General features: G+C 32.5%; 2 protein-coding genes across 2 annotated transcripts; both read left to right on the top strand.

Moving 5' to 3' along the window:
- The first annotated feature begins 4166 nt into the window (after positions 1-4166).
- Positions 4167-5932, top strand: LOC101220230 (small ubiquitin-related modifier 1). Its single transcript, XM_004149300.3, has 3 exons — positions 4167-4382; positions 5267-5416; positions 5509-5932. The coding sequence occupies exons 1-3, from the start codon at positions 4302-4304 to the stop codon at positions 5578-5580; spliced, it is 303 nt and encodes a 100-aa protein (XP_004149348.1). The 5' UTR covers positions 4167-4301; the 3' UTR covers positions 5581-5932.
- Positions 5933-10870: 4938 nt separating this feature from the next.
- LOC101219747 (glucan endo-1,3-beta-glucosidase 13) lies at positions 10871-12512 on the top strand. The gene is made up of 2 exons (XM_004149298.3): positions 10871-12240; positions 12328-12512. Exons 1-2 carry the CDS (start codon positions 10899-10901, stop codon positions 12360-12362), a joined length of 1377 nt encoding a protein of 458 aa, XP_004149346.1. The 5' UTR covers positions 10871-10898; the 3' UTR covers positions 12363-12512.
- Positions 12513-13005: the final 493 nt, after the last annotated feature.

Here is a 13005-nt window from a genome sequence, read left to right as displayed (position 1 = left end):
TGAATGCTTATTAAAACCGAAACGCCTAGAGTTTGATTGCATAAATTATTCACTTGTTTGAAGGTCGTGTAGATAGAATGTCTAAAATTGGTCGCCTAGATAGAATGCATAAACTAGTCATCTGGCTAGTGGACGCCTAGACAAAATGCTTAGACTATGATTAAAAACTACAAGACAAAAACTTGTTAATTAGATAAAGGTTGAGTCATGGAACACTCTCTCTTCTTAAGTCACGTTTTGTAGTTTTACTCAAAATACATAAACCGTTTTTGATATTGTCATGTCGCCCTCGAGATAAAACAACCTAATAGTACTTAATATAGAAGCTGCACAACAAAATGATAAATAGACAAGTATGTCATCTGTATTCTTTTTGGCCATTTGATTACAAAGAGACTTATCAAATTCAATAATAATTAAGCTCAAAGAAAATGGTCAGTGGCACAATAAGGCCTAAAATTATAATTTGGATCAGATCGAGTAATCCAAATAAGATATTAGAGACTCAAAGTCAAGTCCAATTTTGAGCTGAAAGCAATTGATTAGCTTAAACATAACACATTAAGGCCTATGAATACTATAAATAGAGATCACTCTTTCATTTGAATAGGTTGAAAAGATTGACACAAAGCGAAGTTTCCAAGCGGTGGAAACTTGAGAATTAGTTGAAGCTTTGAAGTTCTAATCAATCTCAAACTTTGATCCTTCAAAAATTGAAAAACTTGGACAATAAGATTAGTTTCGTAACATTTTTGTTTCTTGTTTTCTAATCTTTTTACTTACGTTTTTTCAAAACAAACTTATTTGATAATTGTTTCCATGTCTGATTTTCAAAATTTGAGAAGAATTTCTAAAAAATTGGTTAAAATTGAGAAACAATAAAAAGTTGTTCTCACGTTTCTATTTCTGTTTTCCATTTCTAATAGATAATAAATATTTTACTACCATGATATTTACATAATTATATAATTAAGTTGGATTTCACTCGACATCATTTAAGACAAATGAGATGGTGTTAAAGATGACAATTTTGATCCAATTTGACCTAACATAACATAACTTTACCTATTATATTTTTTATAACACATTATCAAGACTTTCTTATTGATTTTGCCTAATCCACTTCTCAGCACTTCTTTTTGGAAATCACATCTATCCTTTCCTTAAAACTATGTAATTTTCCAAACAAACGAACACATCTTCATATTATTTTTCTTAAGTTTAATTATGATGAAATTAATATAATATTCATATGTGTGTGTATATATATTACAATATTCTCTTCCTTGATTGTCATTTTGTTTGAACACATGCAATCATAGATGTTAAATTCAAATGGAAACATTTTGGAACGAAGGGTTAGATACTAGAAACCTTTGAACATGTAATCATGTGGGTAGGATGTAGGATATTGGAGAATTAATTAGTAAGGTTAAAAAGTGAGAAAATTAAGAGCCTAGAAAGGATGCAAAAAATGGGTTCAAGTGTGAATATATATATGTATATATATTATGATCCTTGAGGCTGTTAAGAAAGGATATGATGAGTGATTGGTAAAATGCAACAATGCAAATTTGGGTTTTCCCACCCCAAAGCCTCTGCTTACCTTCCTTTTGTTGTTTATTTATTGTTTTCATTTTTAAGACTTTATACGAGTGAAGTTTGTTGTCATTTATACTCTTGTCTATCAATTAATCCTTACCACGACAAAATTCTGAACCAAAACAGAAAGTATATATATATATATATATAAACTAAGAGATTTTTACATGACAAATTTCAAGTCGCCAAATGGGGTGCAGCAGGTTTCAAAGGGTGATCAACGACTGATGAATTACGATCAATGAACAATTGTTGTGTGGACTGGTCGAGCCCACACTGGATTCGCCATCCCATGTTGATCTTCGTCTTCAACCATGGTACCGTCCACTTGAGGCCGTGTGGGATCTGCTAGCTCTGCTCTGCACCACGTCATCTATTTGCAACCACACCCACAGAGAATGAGAAAAAGAGAGGGAGGGAGGAAGAAGAAAAATGAGGGAGGAGGAAGAATATGATTCCAAGGTTTTCATTTTTCTACTTTAAAAAGCAACATCAATCGGCACGAAGTTCTAAGGAAAAGAGAATCATTATATATATCTATTAATGAATTGTGAAGCATAATTTTTCTTATAAGGCCCTTTGGGTACAAACTCTATATAGGAATCTAAAATAAATGTGTTAGGTACAACTTCCAAAGGGAGATTTAAACTTCATAGCTCGTGTCTTATAAACATAGAGATAGTCATTAAGGGAAGCAAGTCTCTCAAACTCTCTTTAGCATAAATGTAACATATATATATATATATATATAATTGAATAATTAGAGTAATTGACTATATAGAATTTAATTAAAAAATTCTAACATCAAAATAGTCAAATGTATATTTTAAAATATGTAAACGTTAAAATAAAAATATATCAAATATTATTTTAATTAATATATTTTTAGTTTATCGTTAAGTTAAATGTACTATATAAAAACCTTTTAATTTAATTAGTTCTTTAAATTAATATATGTTTCAATAATTTTTAAAATTTTGATAACTTATTGAAAAATGTTAACACCACCTAGATTTACGGTTCAAATACTTGATAAATTAGTATATTTAGAGAAAAAATGTCATTTCAAGACTAAAAACAATAAGAAAAGATAAAGTTCTACTAATTTTTTTTATAAAATTGGATCATTTTCATGTATCAATTATTGTGTGACTTAGATTTAATTAGTGTCTCCCATTTTAATATTTCTTAAAGGACTAAATGTGTAATTGTATTGATGTAAAAATATACGTTACACGTGGTAATACGCTGATAAGTTATATAAGAAAAATATATTTTTTCACTAAAAATCAATATTTTTTTATTCTGATGTGTAATATTTTAAAATGTAAAGACTGAATAGAAATAAAATAGTAAGTTGTGTTTTACCTAAATTATATAAAATCAGTATTTTTGAAACTCTATTTTAAAAATGAGCCTTCCAATTTTGAAATGGAAAAATGTGAACATAATATAAAAAACATATTACAAAAAAGAAATTATACAATTTAAAAGAAGACTTCAGGTTGACAGTTTACTTTCAATTGTCCTCTTAAGTTATCATAACTTTTATGTGTTTTCCCTCAATCAATTTCACATTTCCTCTTTTACACTCTCTCCATCATCTCTCCCAAGTAAAGTTTTTAAAGAAAAACGTCAAAGTCTTGAGTTGGTTTTGCTTTCTCGGTCGAATTGATATCATGCATTACATAAACCCTAGTTAAGTGTCAAAAGAAGAGCAACTTTGAGGACCATTAACTCCCTTCACTAGACACGTAACCATAACCAAATATATCAAATGAAGGGAATTATATATAGATATATAGCTTCATTTGACAACCACACATAGGATGGGAGAGTAAACAAGTAATCTTCAAATAATTATGGCTCCAAATCTTACTCTTTACTTCTTATGGAATCAATTTGCGAAAACATAGGAGTTGAAAATCGAGTCCATAAAGAACATATAACGACAATCTACATGAACAAGCTAGATCTAATCACAACCATTAAAATTATAAAAGTTGGGGTGTTGTTCTAAAACTAATTAGATAAACTCCTCCAAATTTTAGAATTAGTTTCCACACCCTAAACCCTTTCATATTGTAATATCTTATTTATCAATCCTACAATTGTATTTATAAAAGTTATATACCTTTATACAAACATTATAAGTTATCATATATATACCAAACTTTGTATCGCCCAATGAAATGTAAATTTTAAATTACCATGCAAACTTTTTCTTCTTTGATTTTTATTTGAATACAACAGCGACAAAATTGAAAAATCAAATATTCAAACCTCATAAGATAGATTTCATATTGTAGATTCATACGAGTGACTGATTTTTGGGAGGAAGTATTATTAATCTTGATTGAAAAGAGAATAATGTTGTGCCAAACAGACCACTATGAAATAGAATAATCTATCATTTATAAATAAATACATACAAAGGCAAAGCATTTTAAAACTGCGTCGTTTCTACGGCAACATCATAATTCCATTACTGGTGTATTAAGGTACGTTGGATTTATGAATCCATAGACACATCCTGACCGTCCATTTAGAACCTCAAAACCTCCACCCACTTTCCCTTTGAAGACTCAGAGTCACATATAGTGCAAAACCAAGGCGAACTAAGCACTTCCAGATTTTCCCAACCCTTCTTCTTTACAAACAAACCCCACCCAAAATTTCCCTTCTTCCAACTTCAAATAATGTCGGGTGTCACCAACCAAGAAGAGGACAAGAAACCTACCGATCAATCAGCTCATATCAACCTCAAAGTCAAGGGCCAGGTTTTTTCATCTTCCAAACCTTATGAGGATCATTTTCTTTTCTTCCCTTTTTTTTTTTTTGTGTGTGTGTTTTCTTGGGCTGGTTATGATTTTAAGTTGGTTCGATCCATTTCTTACGTTCTACTCTGTAATGGGTTGTGTGGAATTTGCATGCTTTTTGTCCTGGATCGTTCTAGTGATTTTGGGTTTTGTTTGTTCTCTGTTGAAAATTTATTAGAATTTTGGCTTTTGTATGATGGGGTTTTTCTTAGTTTTAAATTTGATGGAATACTTATAGGGTGAACGATCAGATGTATGTTTAGCTGTGAATGATCTATTGGGAAACTTTTGCATGAAACTTTGAATTTGGACTATAATCTCACTCAATACTCCAAAGGCTTACCAATGGGTCAGATCACAGGACTTTTGTTATGCATGTTGCTCTGCATACAGTGAGATTGTAAGCGATTCAAGTTGGGATTCTTTCAATCTACATTCTCTATCTCTTGAGTTTTGGTTGAGTTGACAGTTTTTGCCTTACATATGGTCTCTTCGTTACTCATTTTGTATTGGGGAGAAGGAAAATGCAGCAATGGTTTGTTTTATCTTGCTTTGCCTGGTCCCTTATAGTTCTTCCATGTGGGTTTTAGCTATGTTCTTCTTTTCCCTCCAAGATTTGAGATGTTCAATCTGTGAAGCTTTTTTTTTCAACTAATGGAAGGAGTTTTGTATTACAATTGGGCCCAAAATGCATAATCCAAACATGGGTTTTGGATTACGATCACATTACAATCCCATAGCATTACGGCCCCCAAACAGCCCCTAAGTCAATAAAACTTTTCTTGAATATGCGATCTTCCTTTGTGTGTTTCTTATCCTCTTGTCTGCTGGCCATGTTTCTATAGGATGGGAATGAAGTTTTCTTCCGGATCAAAAGGAGTACCCAACTGAAGAAGCTAATGAATGCTTACTGTGACAGGCAGTCGGTTGATTTGAACTCCATTGCATTCTTGTTTGACGGCCGCCGACTGCGTGCAGAGCAGACTCCGGAAGAGGTATCGTGCCATCCCTTTCATTGCCTCAGAAATTAACCCATAGTAACTGTTTTCTAGTTTCGTTTTCATACGTTATTTGTGTACGATCACAGCTGGAAATGGAGGATGGAGATGAGATTGATGCAATGCTTCATCAGACTGGAGGTGGAGGTGCTATTATCTAAGTTAACCTCGAAGACAAAATAGTTCCTCAAACATCATTCGCAATCCTATAATTTTCTTACTACTGCTAGTATATGCCTGAAATTCTGCTGCTGGATGTTGCTTTTGTCTATATAAATTATGACTACGATTTCTGCCTCTTCCAGTTCTCTAGAAGTGAAAGAGACTATGTTGGGACTCCTTTATATACGTAAATGCTGTTGATGTCGATTCCTCCTGTTTCATTTTTCTGAGTACATCCTGAAGTTACAATGTGATTATGTTTGGCTTGTGTATCTTTGTTTCTGGGACATGAAACTTTCAAAAAGGTAAAATAACAGTTCTTGTGAAGGAGCTTCAAAGATTTTTAGCGTACGTGCATCTCAACTACAATCGTCTGATTCTACAATAACCCTAGGTAGGTGGCTGCGAAAAGGATCTTTAGAGTATAACACGGTTTTACCAAGAAGGCTTAATTCTGCCATGTGCCTACTGTACTCAAAGCTTGGGAAGCTAATAAGCATATTGAAAGATGGACATTGTTTTTCAAAGCAGTACAAGGTATAATGTTCACTGCCTTTAATGCTGTAGAAAGTCCCAAAATCATGAAGAAAAGAAGGTTTTGGTGTGGAGTGCAGGTAAGTTGTTATCTGTCTCATAATGAATCTGAAAATGGGTACTACTTTATTTTAATGAATAAACAACTGAAAAATATTGATCAAGAAAGCACTTTGCTTTGCTATTTGACGAATCACAAAAGGTAATATTCTTTCTTTAGAGGTAGTTTGTTTGCTGGAGAAGCACAGAACCTTCTTCAACATGTGAAACTCGTGTTTGTTTGAAGATTTAACAATTTTAATTAGGATGAATGGGAATGGAAAGTCTGTTTGTTTACTCCTTATTCTTTTGACCATAGGTACAGAAGGGGGGATCATATCCCTTATCTTGAATTTCATGGTACAATCTTTTCTCTTACAAGATAATTCATTGGGATGGGAATACACGAGTTGAATGCTTTTAACATTGGAGATTAAAACTTACTATTTATCAAAGCTTAAAGAAAACACTAAATTCTATTTATCAAAGTTTGTGTATTGGTATGATTGTCTCTACTCTAGGGGTTGTACTAAAATGAAGTTTAAAATTTTTCACCAATTCTTTTAGTCTATTTAAGTTTTGTTTTTATATTTTATAAATAGTTTAAATTTTTTTGCTCTTAAAATAATAAATTCAATTATGAACATTAAAATATTTTAGAGAATAAAATATGTTAATCTTTATGTTCAGAAAACAATAAAATTTTATAAATGGCATATAAAACTAACTATCTTTTAAAAAAGGGTCAAATATATTCCTAAATTAACATAGAAGGCTAAATTAAGAAAGAGATCAAGAAGGAAAATAGGATTGCCACACGTGCAGGATTATGTGGTGTGCATCTCGCTTGTGCGAGTAGTGCGTAGTCCGTTGTTGGAGAAAATTTTTAGTTAACGTTTTCTTCGCTTCATCTTCCTTTACTGTTTGTCACAAAGAAAGTATTTAATAATTGTGTAAGATACATAGAATAAAACAATATATCATTTAATGACTTATCATCTATTATATTGTATTCACCTCAATTTGTGTCATATGTATGTGTATATTGAAGTTGAAACGTTAAATTAAAGCATTAGGCAAACTACCCTAAAACAAAAACCACAAACATTACATTAAAGAAAAACTAATTGAATCCCACACATGAAGAAAAGTAAATAGCAACAAAATACAAAAAAAGATTGTGCTCACTGTTTAGATTAACATTGATTTGTTTTTTGGTTTGAAGTGAATGAAATTTGAGGACATATCATATTAAAAAAGCAAATGAACAAATAACATTAAATGCTCAAGACGATATCATAAATCATAATGAATAAAAACTTGAAAATGGTTTTAGTTTTGTGTTTAAGTGTGAAAGGGGAGAAATAGTATGGAAAAGAAAGAAACCCACCCCGCCAAGCAAAGGCCAACCAACTCAATCAATTATTTGATATCTATAATTTTCAATGACAAACGGCTGCGTTTTGCCGACATTAAACCTACAACCAACCACTTCCTTTAATTTTAATTTGCAAAACCAAAATTCATGTATACATATTCTTACGAGTTCCCCAATAAATTTCTAATACGTAACTCTTCTTTTCAAATCAACTTAGTTTGGTTTCAAAAAGTTGTAATTTCATCCTAAATTTTTTAATCTAATAGACTCTAAGTTTTGGATTTGATCATAATAATCATCACCGTCTATTACTGATATTTTGTTATGTTTATAAATTTTTTGGTTCATTTTGTTATACTTAATAATAACCCTAAAATAAGTTTAGTATTAAGGTTCATGGCAATCCTAAAAGAGAATAATTCAAGCCTTATTTTCTTGTTGATTAATTCAATTGATAAAAATCAAGTTGTACTCGGTTTAATACTATGTAGCTTCGAACGTCACAACTATGGCCTACACCCTTTACACCATTAGAGTTATATATAACCACTAATTCATGTTAAGAGTTAATGATCTTCAAATATATTGTATTATAAAATAAATAACTATTTGGTTTTTCTTAGGATTAATTTTAAGGTGTGAATGATCATTGTGTGTCAACATGAATTATCTCAATGGTAATCGACATTGTCTTCTTTTCTAAAAATAAAAAGTTCGATTTTTTCAGTAGAAAAAAGTCATGATTTTGATGGGACGTTATTCTTGTTTTGAACAATTAGTTTGAGACTATGCAGTCAATAGGAGGAAGGAAAAGACAAATTTAAATTATTATATATTTTCGTTGGAATGCAAATTTCTCCACTCTTCTTCTCATCTTTTCTTCTCTCCTAAAATATCTTTCTGATTTTCTCTCTAATAATATCTCTTATGGTCTTTTCATGATCTTATGTTTAAATTTCTAACATTCTTTTGGACTTTTATTTTCCTGTGGTTGAATCGAAGTTGGATTGGTTCATTGTAGGTTTGTTTAACTTTCACACCTTTAAGTTGAAAAGTAATTAACTTTTCATAAACAAGTTTATTAAAATTCAAAGTCATGTTTAAGAGTTATAGGTTGTGTTTATACGAGAGAAAACATAATAAATCAACCATAATCTAAAAAGTAGGTCTCGTTTGATTACATGTTTATTGTTTATCTGTGTTCAGTGACTGTAGTGAAATACGTGGGATCCATTTCCAAAGTTTGTAATAAAAAAAGAACTAATTCGATTGAAGAGTAGAATGAGATCAACCGGATTGTGTTTGAGAATTATGTGGCTATTATTACATCTTTATTCATTATCGTTATCGATATCATTACCACTTAGAGTTAAATAGTAACTATAAATATGGCAAATAATTAGTAATTAAAATAAAAGTGATAAAAAATAATCCAACTTCATTTGCGATTCAGGTCCATTAGGGTGTGTCCATTTATTTATATATATAAAAAATAAGTAGTAATTTAACATTTGATAATAGGAAGCAGTTTATCTAGCACCCTATGGAAGGGAAAAGTAAAATAGTAAGCCAACTACCCAACTTTAACTAAACCAACTTCTCACATAAATGGGTTTTGGGGTTATAAATTGAGTTATAAGTTGTACCATTTTCTTGTCAATCCCAATATTAAAGATAAGAAGTCTTGTACTTCAAGGTGTGTCCATTTTTTGCTTTTAGAGCTATTAAATTGCAAGAAAGAAAATTGGTTTGGAAAAGTTAAAATACTTTCTTCTATAAATATGTCAATAACTTTTGATTTTTTTCACAAATTTTACCTCGTAGTTTTTCATATATATTAATGATATGTTAAGCCTTAGATGTATAATTAACGTATTTATATCAAGTGTATTGTTGGTCTATTAACACTCATCATCAAGTAAATGGGTGCTGTTATTGAATATTTTTAATAATATGCAACAAAATGAGGTATATAGACATTTCTATAGAGTATAACGCAATATAATTTAGTGAGATAAAAGTTACTTTTACATACATATATCGCTAGTCTAGGACGTCCATCTTTGGACAAAACTTCACTCACATTAAAGAATTTCATTTGAGCTAGCTTGCATTAAAACTCACACTAGCATGGTGTCAAGTCAGACAAACATTGAATACTTAAGTACACCAAGTGTTCTTTTCGAAGCCGCACAGAAAATTTTGTGTACCCTGACAAATAGAAATGGGACTAGAATTAGAAAATTTTATTTATAGAGTATGCCGTGTGATATATGCTTGGAAACCATGGAATATGTACCATGTTAGGGTAAATACATTTGCAAAAGTTGCATGGTTGATTATTAAGATTTTGGTGAAATAGAAGGAGGTTAACTAGGTCAAAGCAAGCAAGATTAGAGGCTTTGACTAGCCTTTTTTTAGGTGCTCGACTCTTAAAGGGCATATCCCTATACCTTGCTAGAGTACTCTAAAAATATATATCAACTAAACCACATACTAATAATGACATCAATTTAAACCTTGAAATTTTATAAGTTGATCAAATTATACGCACCTTTAGATTTCGTCCCAAAAACACCACATAACAACTTAAGATTGAAGTGAATTAATATTTGATTAGTCAATGAAATTAATTAGAGGGTTTAATATTAGAAGGAGATTTAATTTGGGAGATGGATATAGATATCTTAAAAATGGAAAGAAAAAAGAGAGAGATATGTAGATGAAATGAATGAAGAAAAGAGAAATTGATGAGAATGAGTTGAAAGTTGGTGATCAATCAAGAAAATCCAAACCGTCGGATGCAAGCAATGCACACAAATAAACGACTACCTATCTCTCTCTTAAATTAATAATTATATATTTTGTTTTAAATCAATGAATATATATATGTATAGTGAGAATGGGAAACGGTCAAGTACGTGCCGTTTTCTTCTCCCCCTTAACCAACTTAACATCCCCACACTCCCCCTTAAATTCGGTTCAACCAAATATCTATTTTTACCTCTTAATAACTCTAATTTTCAAATATCTACACAAATAAGGTCAACATCATTTATTATCATTGCCCTTTAAAACCATTCATACCATTCATTCTTATATTTATATTTATATTTATATTTATTTGATTTTATAAAATGTACAGTTAAACTAAAAAATTAAAAAAAAAGGTTGTGGAGATTTACCGAAACATAAAACAAATCCCTTAAAATTACTTCTTTCTAATTTTCACTCATTAGAATGGGACCCACCACTTGTAACCTAATACCAAGAAGACAAGAGTGGTTGGTCGTCTTCCCCACTTTCTTTTATTTCTCTATTTAATCAAATCAAATACTCTTCCAATTTTCCAAATCCAAAATCCCAATGGCATTCTTCTCTTCTCTCTCCTTCTTCCTCCTCTTTTCTTCCTTTCTTTCCCACGCCGCTGGTTGGGTTGGCGTTAACTACGGTCGAATCGCCGATGACCTTCCTTCACCCGACGACGTAGTTAAACTCCTCAAAACCCATGGAATCGACCGAATCAAACTCTTCGATACTGAGTCTACCGTCCTTACCGCTTTATCTAACTCTAACATCTCCGTTGTCGTCTCCCTCCCCAACGAATACCTCTCCTCCGCCGCCTCCGATCCTTCCTTCACCGACAATTGGGTACAATCCAACATATCCCATTTCTACCCCTCCACCAAAATCGATGCCATCGCCGTTGGCAATGAAGTCTTCGTCGACCCCAACAATACTACCAATTTCCTCGTCCCCGCTATGAAAAACGTTTACGCCTCGCTTCAAAAGTTCAACCTCCATACCAACATTAAAGTCTCCACCCCCCTTGCTTTCTCCGCCCTCGCTTCTTCTTACCCAACTTCCTCCGGTTCCTTCAAACCTGACTTAATCGAACCCGTCATGAAACCCATGCTCGATCTTATACGTCAATCCCAATCCCACCTCATGGTTAACGCTTACCCTTTCTTCGCTTACATCGGTAACGCCGACAAAATCTCAATCGATTACGCTCTGTTTCGTGAAAACGCCGGCGTTATCGATTCCGGCAATGGGTTAAAATACTCGAATCTATTGGAGGCTCAAGTGGACGCTGTATTCGCAGCTTTGTCGGCGATAAAATTCGAGGACATTCCGGTGGTGGTGACGGAGACAGGGTGGCCATCGAAAGGGGATGAGAATGAAATCGGAGCGAGTATAGAGAATGCGGCGGCGTATAACGGAAATTTAGTGAAGAGGGTGCTAACGGGAAGTGGGACGCCGTTGAGGCCAAAGGAGCCACTGAACGCATATTTGTTTGCATTATTCAATGAGAATAAAAAGCAGGGGCCCACTTCAGAGAGGAATTACGGTTTGTTTTACCCAAACGAAGAGAAGGTTTATGAGATTCCTTTAACAAGCGCTGATGTGGAGGGTGGGGTAGGGAGTACCCCCGCGGTGAATGGGAGTAAGGTGATAAAGAATGGGCAGACGTGGTGTGTGGCTAATGGGAAGGTAGCGCCTGAGAAATTACAAGCCGGTTTGGACTATGCATGTGGCGAAGGAGGGGCTGATTGCAGTTCCATTCAACCGGGTGCCACCTGTTACAACCCTAACTCCCTTGAGGCACATGCTTCCTATGCTTTTAATAGCTATTACCAGAAGATGAAACGTGCGGTTGGCACGTGTGATTTTGGTGGTGCTGCTTATGTCGTCACTCAACCTCCACGTAAGCTTACATTTCCCTCCCTTTTCTTTTGTAATTGTATTATTTCCTTTACGTAACAACAAACGATGTCGTTTTTTCATCCTGCAGAGTATGGACAATGCGAGTTCCCCACGGAGTACTGATCAGTTTGTTGCATATAGAGACATAAATTGATCCCACACCATTTTTAATTTCATATATCAATTCACTTTTTACTTCTTATTTTTATGTTCAATTTTTCTTTTTTTAGAATTCTTATTATATATTATTATTTGAATTAATAGATTTTTTTTAATATAGTTCTTCGACTATCCTTTCTCTTTTTTCTTTTTTTTGTTTGAATTAATAGATTTTTTTTTCATTTAATTCACGAACTAACTAAAAACAATAAAGATGTCTTTTTTCCCGTGTTAACTTTGTCCTTTTCGTTTGACATTCACATGGCAAAATATCCTTCGAAAAGGGAAAAAAAAATTGGATACTGAAAATCTTATTTAGTTTTATCCTATAAAAACTTTATTCAACGTAAATAATAAATAAATAAACTTGAATAATTATTAGTAAGTGAGGGAGTAAGTTGAAATAAAAACGTAAGGAAGAAATGAAAGCAAAGGCTGGTTGAGAATGGGTTTGGGGTGACGGAAATTTGTTGAGAATATTTGGATTTGAAGTTGTCACATTTCATTTTCCTATATAGTTTAGTCAATGGCACAACCGCACAATTAAAGATAAGGTCTTTCTTTTCAACACGTATTTCAATATTCAACACCAAGTTCAATTTTGTAT

The sequence above is a fragment of the Cucumis sativus genome, chromosome 3, assembly GCF_000004075.3.
Source record: "Cucumis sativus cultivar 9930 chromosome 3, Cucumber_9930_V3, whole genome shotgun sequence".
NCBI classification, from domain to species: Eukaryota; Viridiplantae; Streptophyta; class Magnoliopsida; order Cucurbitales; family Cucurbitaceae; genus Cucumis; species Cucumis sativus.
Note: the sequence above shows the minus strand (reverse complement) of the source record. Positions and strands in the feature narration are given on the sequence as shown.